General features: G+C 40.1%; 1 protein-coding gene and 1 pseudogene across 1 annotated transcript in view; one reads left to right on the top strand and one right to left on the bottom strand.

Annotated features, from left to right (window-relative positions):
* LOC111332613 (protein virilizer homolog) overlaps nt 1-15,225 on the top strand; it is a 39,057-nt gene that overhangs the window by 23,302 nt on the left and 530 nt on the right. The window contains exons 36-55 of the mRNA XM_088755594.1: nt 70-137; nt 553-621; nt 1,177-1,285; nt 1,760-1,850; nt 2,549-2,605; nt 3,230-3,325; nt 3,757-3,871; nt 4,403-4,474; nt 4,648-4,808; nt 4,942-5,004; nt 5,941-6,181; nt 11,287-11,389; nt 12,611-12,771; nt 13,067-13,188; nt 13,272-13,336; nt 13,454-13,656; nt 13,833-13,929; nt 14,038-14,143; nt 14,874-14,911; nt 15,047-15,146. Coding sequence (XP_088611720.1) covers nt 70-137; nt 553-621; nt 1,177-1,285; nt 1,760-1,850; nt 2,549-2,605; nt 3,230-3,325; nt 3,757-3,871; nt 4,403-4,474; nt 4,648-4,808; nt 4,942-5,004; nt 5,941-6,181; nt 11,287-11,389; nt 12,611-12,771; nt 13,067-13,188; nt 13,272-13,336; nt 13,454-13,656; nt 13,833-13,929; nt 14,038-14,143; nt 14,874-14,911; nt 15,047-15,146 — 2,137 coding nt within the window. The remainder of the gene's footprint in view (nt 1-69; nt 138-552; nt 622-1,176; nt 1,286-1,759; nt 1,851-2,548; nt 2,606-3,229; nt 3,326-3,756; nt 3,872-4,402; nt 4,475-4,647; nt 4,809-4,941; nt 5,005-5,940; nt 6,182-11,286; nt 11,390-12,610; nt 12,772-13,066; nt 13,189-13,271; nt 13,337-13,453; nt 13,657-13,832; nt 13,930-14,037; nt 14,144-14,873; nt 14,912-15,046; nt 15,147-15,225) is intronic.
* Nucleotides 8,883-9,779, bottom strand: LOC148735035 (uncharacterized; annotated as a pseudogene).

Raw genomic sequence — 15,225 nt, 5'->3', positions numbered from 1 at the left:
CTATTTTTGGTCGTGTTATCTGCTGTATTATTGTTTGACCTGTTGCCTGATATTTTTCTTTTTTGACAGCAATAAATGAAAGTATTTGGTCGCTGATGTTAAAAGAACTTCTCGAATACACGACATCCGCTCCCCAGGTAAGTACATCTTAAAGCAAAACGAACTAAAACTATGCTATTACTGATTACACTTCTCAGAAGTGCTGCAATGTAGCCATCGGAACGGTCAGTTATGTTAGACGCTTGCTCTATATTTTGTCTGCTATCTTTAGTTTGTATGTCAGTCGGATGACGATTTTCAAAATGGAATTTGTTACACTCTGGAATTAACTAAGGTGGCCTTCACATGTTGTTGCTACAGTTTAAAAAGTGCCAGATTAGCTGATAAGTTCTCGGAGGGGGCCAATTTCCATTACATTATTTAACTCCATTTGTTGCCAGAATTTATTACATAGGACTCATCTAAAGTCTTTTCTTTTGAGGTAAATGTTGTACTCTTCCCTTATGATTTTCTAATTTGGTTGTGGTTTGTTGTCATTGCTTTGTTTGGAAGGCTTTCTTAGGAGGACTTGTTCTGCTGTCAGAACTGTTACCAATACCTTTGCCAATTCGCTCCTTGGAGGTAATTAAATTACGTTGTGACTCAATGGAGTATTCTGAATTCAAAGTGATATTTGGAGAAGTTGTGAACAGATTGTGCGACTCTGTCGTGTTTTTTCATTACACCAGAATAAAGTGAAGGTTCGAAGAACATGTGTACGACAACAGCAATATTTAAGAACGGGACGAGAGCGGTGTTTGATTTCTAAAGTAATAGACCACTTCCTAATTACCTTTGGCCTCTTTTTCAAAGCGATTCCTGGTGCTCATCTTTTCATATGAATAATACGATTTCATTCACATGCAAATTAAACTCGTTTTCATACGAATGGTTGAGCACGAGGCCTCGTTTTGAAAAATAAGCCAAAGGTAATTTGGAAATGGCCTATTGGGATAGGTGATTGGCGCACCCAATTGGTGGGAAATAGGCGAACGCTGTCAAGGGATATGGTCCGTTTTAGCGGGGAAACAGTTTGGGCTTGCATACGACCCATAATTCGTACGGCTTACAATGTTATTTAAGTAATATGCCGTTGAGTTGCTTCACATTTGTATTGTCTTTTTGTTTTTTTCGAAGGACATGCCTCAGGAAGAAGCGAATCTGGTGATGAATCATCGTCGGCTGTGGAGTGCGCACCTCAATCCACTCAGCACAGAGCTGCAAGGAATACTCAAGGATCTCGCCGGTAGGAACCTGGGCGTGATATAGTTGTTTAGTACTTCCGTCTTCTAGTCGTCACTGACAGAGTTAGGGTTAGACAAACTTTCAAAAACTGAGAGAGGTATGGAAAACAAAGATAGACTTTTGAATAATTGAAAAAGTGAGGAGTTTTCTAAGCTGCCTTTGTATGGTAATTTCTGGGCGAGATCCTTGCAAGATGGATTAAATACGCGTAAATTATCGTGGGCAAAACTTTTTGTTCTCGCAGTCGGTCAATGTCCAAGTTGGGAAAAGACCATGATAACCGCTACTGTATTTGCTAGTTGATCTGTTATAACTTTGCTTTTGCAATGCATCGTGCTTTTCATGGACCAGCCTATTATTTTAAAGAATAAAGAATTCCTGTTTTTGGGAATTCTGTAAACTGTTTTGGATATTTTTCCTTAAAAATGCTTACTGAACCTTTGTGATTAACGCCACTGTTTCTCGTAACTTGTAGGGTCAGCTTGTCACAATCTTCAACAAGTATTGAGGAGAGTTTGTTCGCAACTATCAGACTTATCTGCACCCACAGCCTTCAATATTGTCAGGTGATTTTTGTGGTTGTTTATCGCTCCATTGCGTTATCAGTTTAGTAGACCTAGTAAGGCTCGGAAAGACTGAAATGAGCTGGTAGACTGCTCAGTGCCTGCATTTTTTTTTTTTTTTTTTTTTTTTTTTTTTTTACACTTCCATCGGTTTTACGTCAGGTTAAGTCGTACGGCAACAGAAAGGAGTAATTTTTTTCCGTATTGCATCACTACTTTTAGCTTAAAGGATACTTATTTGGTCCGTGAGATAGAAAAACACAAAAGAAGCAAAAACGATTCAAAAAGGAACAAGGACGTCTAAGGATTCAGAAGATTTTGACTGAATTCGAATGGCGAACTTAGAAAAGTGTAACTATCTCAATGCAGCCTTTGTAACATATTTGGCGATATCAAGGGAAAAATTAATCTCTGGATTGTAATTAGCACTGGCGTCAAAAGTTAGTGCATTTTGCAGCTTCACTCCCTTTGCCAAGAGGAGTGTTTTACCGTTTCTCCCATTCATGAAGGCCCTGTTTGTGTTTCACCAAACGAATACGGGTCAGCAATTATTCCCCATCGCAGAAGAACAGAGATTTTTCACAGACTTATTTAAGGATAAGTGATCAGGTTGAGCCAAGTCGCACTATAAAAGAACATGAAACAATTGTTTGCTCGAGTTGAGAAAGATTCATAACTGTGCATGAATTTTGTTTTAACAGAACTCTTCTGGAGACACTAGACAGCGAGATGAGCAAAGCAAGTGGAGACGACAATAGGTAGAAAATTCTCGGCAACAAAAGCTACGAAACTATGGCCCCGTGTGTCACAACTAATCGGTCACACTGTTTTGTCCGTGAATGGAATAAGAACTGCCTGAGCGAGTTTTGGCCGCATCGGCCCCATCGTTTGAGTAGAGTTTGTCAGCTTTTATCCTCCTATGGAACCTAATCGAGTGCGCGTGATTGCAGTATTGAGCATTAATGATGCCCAATATTTGCTGCAACCCTTCTGGGATTGTTAACGCGCCGGAGAGGAAACGAATTACGCGCCTTTCACTTCTCATTTTCATTGGGTTACAAGCCCACTCTTGATAAACGGAAAGGACGACGAAAATTTCAGTCGTTGGTAGCGCCCAATCAATATCCAGGAGGCCTAAGGTCCATTTTCGTATGGATAATTTCTCTACTTGCTTATTATTCGCTGGTCAACTTGTGTTGTATAGCATTTAATTGTCATAAACACGACACTTTTCTAAAACAAGATTCCATTCTAAAAGGAAAGTTGGACTGATGGCCCGAGTGAAAGAAAGTGTGTGACTTATATACGAACATAATTATCCAGTATATTGACTGTTTACCAATGTGATCAGGAATTTGAGTTTTACTATAATTTCCTTTCAGTTGTTCCCCAGGAGATGTGCGTATAATGACATTGTTAGCTTACCTTTCATCACAGCCAGCTGTCAAAGTGTCGCTTCTTCAACTTTTGAAAACCAGGTCAGTGGGCGGGGCATGATTTCCATGTGAAATCTTGATACCGAGTAAAGGTATTCTTTAATTCAAACTTGAGACATATTGAGCACAACGAGGTCGAGGTTGAAAAAGAAGCCATCTGTATAGGCGCCCAAACCGTTCTTGACTTTGTTCAAATATTGTGAAATGGCTATTACACGTTTGAAAGTGATAGAAGATTTAGGGCAAGCAGAAAAAGGGTAATTTGCGTTTCGATTGTTGCTTCATAAAGCTTTTAAGATCCAAAGCTTCTTTCTAAGACAGTGTAATTACATTATACTATACTTTATTGTATAAGAACATACTATTATTGAAACAGATAGTATGTGGTGTAGTTAAAATTGATGGAGGTTTTAAAATCAATATTTCTCAAGTTGTAATGTGGAAGAAACTACCTTTTCACGTTTTATTTACAGTGGCAATGCCAAGAACGATGACCTGTTGTTCCCCAGTCTTCTGCCGTCCATGTTGTCTTGTTTGAAAGGGTCGTCAGAAAATCAAACGGCGTCTCGATCACAATACTGTGTCGTGGTATGTAAAAGATCGTTTTACAATAATTTCTTGGCAGCTTTTGAAAAAGCTTTATGTACCTCGAACTGGCTCTTTTGGAGGTAAACACCGACCTTTTACAACCACAGGCACTTTCAGCTTTATTAAATATTTTCTTTTCCCCTATGACAGTAACTTTCATCTATCTTTACTATACTCGAGTTTACACAACTTTCAAGTGCATTTAGGCATGAAACTATGTGTTTACGTTCGCTTTGCATTAATTGATTTTGTAGTAGTGTAGTAAAATCTAAGGGATTTCAGTTGGTTTCGCATGTTACCCGCGTTTGTCGCAAGGTATTATCTTGCCTGCCTGAAACTGTTTCGGTTTACTGCTGTTGTGGCTGGAACGTTGCACATACCGTTGGAATTGAGATCTTACTCTGATATAGATTATTTGCGCCCTTGCACTTTGTGCAACGACTTTATTTTTGAGACGATTTTTTTGTCTTTGAGTCTCTCGTTTTTATACAACCTGTTCCACAAAAACCTTGTGTATCCTTTTTCTCTCAGTCGATTGTCCAGTCCCTGTGTGACCCCACGGTTAGCCTGATGCCTTTCGAAACTCCTTTCACCGACCAGCATGTAAGTTTTGTGTTGCTGTTTGTTTGTTTTGCAGTTTCTTTTTTTGTTTTTGTTTGCTGTTTTTCTAGCAATGAAATGAGTGCTGTCCTTTTAGTACAAAAGTTATTCCATTCATTAAGCTACATTACCAGAAATTTTCTAGCCACATTTGTCGTGTGATGTTCTTTATTTAGCTGGCTAACACTTTGCCGGACAAAGAGATGCTGGAAGTGATTTGTGCAGCTTTATTGGAGCACATGGGATCCGAGCAGCAATCATTTGCAACGATTTTGCTCGCTCTGAGGACCATGCTGACTCTAACGGAACATAACTATGGTGTCTACCATCAGAAAAGGTACCTGAACTTGCTATAGCGTCGGCGTTTAATCTTTGCTCACAACTTTGGTGAGTTGTAGGCTGAAATAGTTTTATGGTTTATTGGGGTTCCCATACAAGTAAGCTTTCTTCCTTTCTTTGTTTTGTTTCAGAGCTCTGGAGAACAATAGTGAGGTGTTTTATCGCCTTCTGAAAAGGTTGTCGTCCTCTTTTGAGTAAGTAATATTGACCTTGTCTTGTCCCTTTTACCTTCAGTATCTTTGTACTAATTCTCTGATTCGATGGCATACAATATTTTGTTACTTAGCTCTAGGAATTTGGTGTCCAATCAGAGTGATATCCTCTATTTGATAATGTTCTCAAATCTAATTACCTCTCTACCTGATAGAGTAGGAAAGCTGAAATGTTGAATTTACAAGCTGATCACTTTGTCGGTATCCAAATCAAGGTCGGAGGTTTACTGGTCAGACGGACGAGAAAAACGATTGCTCCGTTAATTTTGTGTTAGACACCTAGACTGCAGGAATTACAATCTTAAATATAGATTGCTATAAAATCTGAATAAACTATTTAGAGATATAACCAATAAACAGACACGACAAGAAAGATGCTTTGCGGTGAAGAACTTGGAGACATCCATTCTATTGACAAGGAAACAGTTCCCAAGTAAATGAAAACTCTAAGACAACGGTCTGTTGGTGTCAAAAAAAAAAAACACCATGAAGTATGCATGGACCAGAATGGTCAAGAATGAAAAAGATTTACACGAATTGCAAAACTTGGCTTTTTCAAAACTCACAAACTGTGATTGAGCGGCATTAGGGTCTATCAGGTGTCGAAATGATGTTGAAATTAGCACTGCATATGTTTACTGTCCGGTCTTTCTGTCCATTTGCTGACCTGCTTGTCTATCTGTCTGTGTCTGTCGTGTCTGTCTGTTTGGTTGGTTCATCACAGGATTAGCACGTCGGCCATTTGAAGGTTGTCACATCAGAAGTAAATCGTAGAACGTTCGTATTTTTCTGTTGTAATTTTCGTCGTATTTTGCCGTTCTTTTTTTACGTAAGCTCTAATAATGAGTGATATGTCGGCGGCTTTCTCTGTTTTTCTGTTTTAGTTTTGTGTTTAACACACCCTTTCATTTGTTCTAGGAATAGCATCCCAGGCCCGGATCACCTGTCCACGCTGTCGACAACCATCGAGCTGCTGCAGCTGTTACTACCTGAGGATACAGCCGGCATAATTCAGGAACAGGAAGACGATGCCATGGAGGGCGAACCACTGAAGCTAACCACTGAAATCAGCATCAGCGCGGCTCAGATGAGAAGCTTCCTTCAATTTGATGGCGCTGCGGAGGACGGTCCGCTGAAAACATTGGAAAAACGACTCGAGGTTTGTTTACTCGCCAATGATTTTAGTTTGCGAGCTTTGGCTGTTTAGAAATTTAATTGAATAAAGGCTGATAGTTTCTAAAGAAACTGTTTGGGGCTGCGTCGGTGGGGGTAACGAAATAATTTGAATATATCAACAAAGTTGAAATGGTAAATTGGCCACCGTTACGATGATAAAAGCTGACGTTTCGAGCGTGTTAGCCCTTCATCGGACCGAAGGGCTAACGCTCGAAACGTCAGCTTTTATAATCGTAACAGTGGCCAATTTACCATTTCAACTTTGTTGATATATTCAAATTAGAAATTTAATTGTCAGCCCTCAACTCCTAAGAGTGATCAGCTTCCAATTTCTCTTTACTGTATCATTGCTGAATCAAATGTGAAGGTCACGAGAATGAAAGAGATGATCACCAACAAACTTAAGAGGCTGTCCGCCTAAGAACGGATAAGGCAAATTTCGGACCTTCGCCGATTTCCCTAATTTTTACTGTAAAAGTCGAGACTTCTATCCCATGAACAAATATTGCGTTTATTTTGAACCAGTCTGGTTTTTTTCACTTTTTACGAGATATTTTTCAAGGTGACCTCAAAGGCACCCAGTTTCCCCCCCCGGACCTCCATAATGTAACTACAAAAGTCGATCGCTGCTGTAGCCGTATTTTCAATTCTAACGAGCTTTCTATTTTATATGTTTGAGATCAGCCCTTTGCCATTACGTTAACGGTAAAATAATCACACTGTATGTATTTTTCACTGAGTTACAAATTTTTCAAAACACTTACCTCGAGCACTGAAATTTGTGATGCGTGAGGTACATGTGGTTGAAAGCTATTTTCTCTTATGTGAGACCTAATCTCGAGTCAAATCTATTACAGCCTATAAGCACTTACACCTAATAAGTAAATTATGGAATAGAACTTTTGGGCACTCTTCATGGCGCGCCGCAGAGAGCTTTGCGAATTTAACAAATATTCGCCATTTTGATCGAAACCAAAGATAACGCGATCCGCACATGAATCCGATTTCTAATCTCTAACGGCCTAAAACTGCTTGAAGATAAAGTACCAACTCCTTAATGAAGTATCAAATCGATAAAAATATTGTTTTGTCCGTTTTACATGGCATGGAGGAAATGTTTCAGAATAATCTTTCTCTGTAGTCATATGCAATTTAGCTGCATGCGTTCCTTGTTTTTCGACACACGCGTCCAAAATAGTTTCCGTAGCAATATTTGACCATGCAAACAATAGTTTCTATAGAAGTGGAAACGTTACTGTTGTATCCTTTTTGGACTTGAGAAACTTACTTAATGTTCAAGAGCGCTAGCCTTTGTTTTCAGTTATCAACGACGTGCCAACGGAATTTGTTGTTGAAAAAGTTGTTCATTTTACTCGTGTTTATTATTGTGGCCAATTTGCCAGATTTGACCATTTCTTCCAGCTATTTGCTAAAGTTTTCCTTTTAAGTGGTTAGCAAGTTGTTCATCATCATTTGTAGAATGGCATAACAGTTGGTTTGTTAGCCTAATGGTAAGAGCGCTGAACCGGCGGCGTTGCAAAAGTCAAGGGTTCGAATTACGTTCAAGCATGAATTTTTCAGGTTTATTTTCGCAAATTAAAAGTTTCGTCTATAATTGCGATGAACTTCTTCTCGTTCCGTAGTTCCCATATACTGTATTCTTATATTCATCATTTCAAAACGGTATTTGTTGAAGAGGTGAAATTTACATGTTTACTTTTTCAATGTGACTGAGTCAGTTACGCCTGGTCACGCAACATCTAGTTTCAGAGGTTTGTCTTGTCGTCGAACCAAACGCGAATCCCGAAGATATGCAATATGATTGAGTCATCGAGAGTAGGAGAATCCTGCCGAGAGAAATTGAAAAATAATACAAATGATCGAAACTGGCATTTTGATAAACTCCTGCAAAATTCACATATCATTAATTTCTCGAAATTAAGAAAATCACAAACCTATATTTACACGTAAATGCTATTAACATCTCCCACGGTCAGGGTAGTATTTTTTTACTTTCTTTTTTCTCTTTTAATTTTTGCGAGTTAAGAACATCGCCACAAACTTAATAACGACAAATTTTGAGAGATTTTCGCGAATTTTCTTAGAAGTGAGTACGTTAATTCGCTGAGTACAACTGTTTATCAGGTTACTTTGAGGCTGTGCCTATTGTTCTAAAACAAACTCGCTCCACAGGCACCATCATTTGTTTTCCTGGGCTATGCAGCTTCTGATATAGTTTAATTAAAGCATTGGCATTCCTGTATAAATGACATCAGTTGCTCAATAAGGTCTTTTTTCCTGTCTCTCGATTTAAATGGTACTTCAAAAAACGAGAAGATTTCTTTTAGCATTGCTACATTAAAAAGACTAAGCTTATTCTCCTTTGCGCACTCACACAGATTAAAGGCATCGTAGGACAGAGGGTGCTGCGGCTTTAGTTCATTAAGGATGTGTTCCATCAGCCGTTGTCGTTCAGCTTCCTCTTCCTATAGGGACAGTTCCTTCGGATTTTGCTCGATTTCTGAGGGTGTTCGTTGCCTTTTTCTGTTTGCTGTGAGGCGAGAGAAAAACCCCTACACTTGGCTCTTGGTAAGCCACTCGTCTCGGTCAAACAACCTTTTATTCTGCTCGTCTCTTTTATTCTGCTCTCTCTTTCGTATATCATTTGAAACCTTTTTTATTCTTTATAAAAATATATATTTATTATTAACAACCTTTTTATTCTGCTCGTCTCTTTTATTCTGCTCTCTCTTTCGTATATCATTTGAAACCTGCTGAGGGTCAGCTTTTAGCTCTGATTGTTCGCCTTGATCAAAATTTGCTGTTAAATAACTCTTAACTTTGCAATTGAATCTAGTGGGTCCTGCTCGTGGCTTGGGTAGGGCCCAGCCCATACTGACAGTGTTTACTGGAGGCGTTGAGTCACGTACAACCTGGTGGGTACTAGTTTCGCACTGTGGTTCGTCAGTGATGCTGACTGATGTAGTAAACCTCTCCGCCCAATCTCTACGGAGTTTATCATATACTGTTTCTGACAGCCTTTCATCCTTCACACAATGGGCCCCTACGTTCAAATGTAACTCGAGCTCTGAAAACGTTTGGAAACTCTTCACGCATCCAGGCTCCGAACATTCAAACATGTCCATCTTTGAATCGTCCAAATCATCGTCTTCATTTGAACCCTCTGTTCCAGGAACTGTGTATTCATACACACGTGCAATGTGAAAAGGGAAGAACTCCTTACTTACAACGAGAGCGGTGTCCCCTTGGTCATTTGAAACTAGCTGGTCGTACGAAATCTCCTTGCCACGCACTATTCCGTACGACCTCCACGCACGTATACTTTTTTCCCCAAACTGGATGTTGTGTAGCTTGCTAAAACAATCTATCTGGTTCACTTCTAAGGTTCTCTTAGACTCGTCAACTTCACATACGCACGCGGATGTACCTTTCACTGGTCTCTAAGAGAGCGCCTTTCTCATGTCTCCCGCTGTTAGAATGTCGTGTCCTTCGTTGCAGAAACATCGGATGCATGTTTTCATTGGGCACAGGATACGATCACACAATCCTTGCCATACTGTGACTCTGAAACGTCATACCGAAAGACTTCAATACCTGCCCGCTGACCGATAAAAGAAGCTGTTAGGAAAACGAGCTCTGTTGCGTCTTGCCGGAAAAAAGAAACATCTCTTGCTACTGAAGAGAGGTTAAGGAAATATTACTGGTAAGATCTTCGATGTCCACTTCTCTGTGGTTGATGATAACTGAATTAGTTGGCGATAAGCGTGCAAAACAAACACTGCTGTTTTACTTAATCAGCGCTTCGTGGGAGATGAAAATGGCCATAAACTCAAAAAATACCTTGCCTTAGAAGTGTGGAATAATATGCTCTTCAGTTAAAAGAGACAGCTCTTTGTGTTTAAGAACATCGTAGAAAAAAATTTTTATGGACACAATTTTAAATAATGCTAATTTGCATAATTTATTAACTATAAACTCAGGTCTTTCCTCTTTAGAACACCAATGTTTTCAACTTAACGGCGAAAAAGTCGCATGATATGTATTTTTCAATATAAAAATCCGCTCTTCAGATTTATTTTATGATTTGTAACAAGTTCTCAGATCCCAAATTTACCTGTTGGTCGGATCGCGTTAACTTTGATTTCGATCAAAATGGCGAATATTTGTGAAATTTGCAAAGCTCTGTGCGGCGCGCCGTAAAGAGTGCCCAAAAGTTTTATTCCATAATTTACTTATTAGATATAAGTGCTTATAGGCTGTAATAGATTTGACTCTAGATCAGGTCCCACATAAGAGAAAATAGCTTTCAATCACATGTACCTCACGTATCACAAATTTCAGTGCTCGAGGTAAGTATTATGAAAAATTTGTAACTCAGTAAAAAATATATACAGTGTAATCATTTGACCGTAAACGTAGTGGAAGAGGGTTGATCTTAGACATATAAAATAGAAAGCTTTTTAGAGTTAAAAATACGGCTTCAGCAGCGATCGACTTTTGTAGCTAAATTATGGAGGTCCGGGGGGGAAACTAGGTGCCTTTGAGGTCACCTTGGAAAATATCTCGTAACAATGAAAAAACCGGACTGATTCAAAATAAACGCAATATTTGTTCATGGGATAGAAGTATCGACTTTCACAGTAAAAATCAGGGAAATCGGTGAAGGTCCGAAATTTTCCTTATCCGTTCTTAGGTGGACAGCCTCTTAAGTCTTGGTCGTTAACAAGTTTTCTTTGTCAAGCACTGTGGGAAATGCATAGAGAACAGTATGGAGAATACAGATTCTGATGTTAGAGTATATAGAGAAGAAATCCTCAAAAGGTTGAAAGGAAAAAAGTATCTGGTTCAGAATTAAAAAGATCAACATAATTAACAAATTGATGAATGAGACGAAAATTTAGTTTAGTTTTCATAGAGGCTTAAATCCTAATGAAACTCGTTCAGAAATACAAACAAAACAAGTACGTGTAGAGGAAATGTAAACGGAGGAAGATCCTAAATCAGATACTAAACGGGTCAACACATGAAAGATGGTAGACGTGTAAACAAGTCGCTGTGTTGTTGTAGGAAAGCTGTAAGGAAGATGAGGCACTGGAGCCCTTGTTAGATGCTGTTCGTGTTTTGACAGTCATGCTGCGTAAAACAGAAGGCGAGACTGAAAAAGAACCAGGTAATACTATGTTCCTTGTAGGTGATATCCACAACTAAGGTTACTAAAGGTAAAGTAATTTGAAGTCTCGGTACATGGTTTTTCCTATTTAAACTCATAACCAGTATGAATTCCAGGAGCACTGACAATTTTGTTACACTATCAAATGATGGGGGAGGGAGGTGGGATTATCTATCGAGCACGCCACACGCGGAGACAGGCATCAACACTGTCGAACTGACTTTTTTTTTTTTTTTTTTTTTTTTTTTTCATTCTTTAATTACTGGGTTCTTCAAAGAGTACATCCAAGTTTACTTCGTTGTGTGAAAATCTGGTTAATCTCTCAGACTCTCGCCGGTTTTAATTCTCACTGAAAACTTCTCACTGACTTGTGCTGCTAAACACTCACTTCGACTACGGAATTCTGTCTCTACACTTCTGCATACTGTCTGCATTCTTCTAGTCTACTCTCTACTAAGTGAGCTCTAAAAAACTTCCTGATATATTCACTATTGATAGTTATGTCCATCAAGTATTTTCGCTCACGCGCGAATGGTCGAAACGCATCACGTGACAGAATACCTTCAGCAAAAACAGAGGGATATCCAAGGATATCATCCGAGTGATATTACCCAATTTTTAAACCTTACGTCCACTACGGTTAGCCTTGGTTTAATTCAAGATGAGAGAGTGTTTAGTAACAAACAGTAAGCTGTTCGTAAATCTTGTTTTTAAGGGGCGTTGCAAAATAATTGAAGGATAATAAGCGCAATAGGCTCCATTTGGCGCGAAAACATGCTCGTATAATTGTCCTTGGACATTATCTGTTCCTTGCAGCTCACAGTTTTCCTTGAGCTTCGCTCTGGGAAAACTGTTTGCATCTTGGGCACGTCCACTTATAGAGGGTAGACAGTCACAATTCGGAAACTCGTCGCTACAGCTTAAACCTAAATAACTTCGGAATTTGAATTCATACAGTAACTACATTCTAAATATAAACGTAAGACGAAATCATGCTGAACTGACTACAGTAACTAAACTAACTAAATACACACTTCATCACAATTTGGATATTACAGTGACGCAAACAGCAACAGCCAAAAATCTGAAAAGGGTAAAAAAAAACACTAAACAGGAAAAAAAAAAAAAGAGAAACGCTAAAATGTGCATTGCGGGGCAAAACAGGGTAAGAATGGAGGGAAAAGTATTGTTGCATTTGAAATAACGTTTTTGTATCGACAGAAGAGGTCACTGAACCACAGCTCCCGGGTCCACTTCCGCTTCAAACGCTGTTTGTCAGTAGACTGGCCTTCGTTTCCGGTGAAGTCGAGGATGGCGGGCTCAGTCCAACGCTGTGGTACTCCACCCCACTCTCGGACGATATCGATCCTGAAGTTGATTTGGTAAGTTTTTATTCTGTTCTCGCCGTAACGTAGTGCTCTGTAGAACGAAACTGAAAGTTAAAAAATATGTCCTTTTCCTAGCAATTATCATTAGGTGCTTATTGAGTTCAATTCAAGAGTACGTGGAACTTCGCTTCCTCAACTGCAGAAGGAAACGAAAAGCTGTACATACGAGTTAGAAGTTCGTCAAAATGGGGGTTCTCCACCATATAGTTCCGGAATTCATGTAACACGGTTATCTTTTTGTTGTGTAGTTCTCAAAATGTGCTCACATGGAACGCTTTTAAATTCACAGATAAAAATCAGTGTTGATTCTCTGACAGAGAAGTTCTCTCCAGAATTTGATCTCATGGCTGAGTTAGAAAAAGGGCTGGTGCCTTCTCCCCCAGGCTCCCCGACGCGCAAGAAAGCTCACAGGTAAAGCTCTTTAAAATATCTTGAGATCCATTACCTCGGTGGCCGATAACTCATTTGACTGATCCTTGGTTGTTTTGTTTTAGAAACAAGAGAAAGTACGATCCCTTGATATCTGGCCAGCGAAAGGATAATAAGAAAGCTAGGATAGGTGTGTATAAGGCTTACTCAAAGCTTCACAAACAGAAATAGACCAACATACTCTGCAAGCTGTTAGGCTGCTTTCCTCAGTTCTTACTTTTCTCGTGTGCCTTCTCACCCTTGTTAGCTCCTTCAGCGCCTATGCGCGGCGGTGGTCGAGGCATGAGGGGTATGCCACGGGGTCGAGGCAACCCTCGAATGAATGACCTGTTCCGGTCACGTAAGCAAAATACCAGCCGCCCACCCTCCATGCACGTGGATGACTTCATGGCAATGGAAAATGCTAAGACCCAGGACTCGCCGCCTCCAATGCGAAGGACTGGTCCCAAGGTACTATTTACAAGTTATGCTTGAATGTTTGTCTCGCGCGCGTCGTAAGATAATGGAGAACCTCATAGGTGGATGACAGAATAGTTTAACCTTTTTGCATAGTTAATCTTGCTAACATGTTTCTGTTCATCGTGCTATATTAAGCTTCTTAACACTCTTTTTTATGTTGTTTTCAGGGTCCTCCCCCCGGTAGATCGATGGACCATAGCCCAGGTAACTTCATGGGGAACCAGGGCCGTTGGACGGCTATGCCAGGGGGACCACTTCGAAAAGGTACCTTCTCCTTATCCTGAACATCAACTTCGCTTTCCGATGTTGTGTTTACAGTGACGGGTGTATTTCTTGTTCCCCTTCTCACGGATATGGTTTGATTTCTGAAAGGTCCCGGAATGGTGACTCAAGGAGGAATGCGCGGGGCTGGACCCGACTGGGGAAACCCACGACAGCACCCTATCGCCTTTCCTGGACAAAGGAATTTCCAGAGAGGGTAAGATAACTGTCAGTAGAAATCGTAAGAGAGGAACCTCCTTAAGTGGACAATGGTAACAGGTACAGTGGTTTAAGAGCAGTTTTTTTTTATTTGTGTCACTTAACTGGATGGTCCTGGATGGGTAGGTTTGATTTTACTTTTATGTCATACTTTTCGCGCATGAGCCTCTGACTCAGTCATGATGGAAATCTCATCCCCCTATCAAATAATCGATGGATTGATCGACATGAGCCTAACCTGCTTGCAGAAAAATCAGATTTTCTCCTCTTCCCCCCTCCCCCTCGCTTTGTCATTTGTCCCAAATATTCCACCCTACCAATATGGCGACCGAATATTCGCTGCGCTGAATCTCGCGCTGAAAAACTCAAATTACTGCTTGCAAGCAGGCTAACAGGAGCCCTGGTTAAGTACTTCTCGATATAGCCTTTTCCTACTTCACAGATTGTTGCAGGGTCTCGGCACATGGTATATTCATGGTGAGAGCATTGCGTGACGGTGCGCCGGACTTCTGGGAAGGGGAAATAAACTCTCTTTAATAGGAAACTACTTTACCGTCTGTCGTTTCCAATTTTGGGTGGCACCGGGGTTAATTTTCAAGGTAACTCCCGGACAGATCTTCAGTTGTATCTCACCTTGAACACAAAGTCCTGGGTGATTTCGACGTATGTCTGTCTTCTTTTGTGTGGTATATGACGCGCTTGACTATTATTATTCTTAATTTTTTCAGACCGGATTGGGGATCACAGACTCCTCAGCCGTACAGAGGTAACTGCGAGTTTGCTGACTTCCCGTAAAATGCCAAGTACTTGTGTGTTTACTGTAACAACATTGGAAAGTTATTAGATCAATGAGGACAGTTCAAATGTTAGTATTAAAAGTTGTTATTGACTTTGATCTCAGGTGGGGGTGGGGGTGGGGGTGGAGGAGGAATGAGAGATAACTACAATCGACCGCAGATGCGAGGTTACTGGGATGCGCCCAAGTCTAAAGATGACTCGCGGTGAGACTCTCCTTTGGTTTTCGTTCTTTCTTATTTCTGGTTTTCCTCTGTTTCTTTCTGTCCGTTTGCTGACCTGCTT

Source organism: Stylophora pistillata, chromosome 3, assembly GCF_964205215.1.
Source record: "Stylophora pistillata chromosome 3, jaStyPist1.2, whole genome shotgun sequence".
Taxonomy (NCBI): Eukaryota; Metazoa; Cnidaria; class Anthozoa; order Scleractinia; family Pocilloporidae; genus Stylophora; species Stylophora pistillata.
This window is presented reverse-complemented; position numbering and strand designations above follow the sequence as displayed.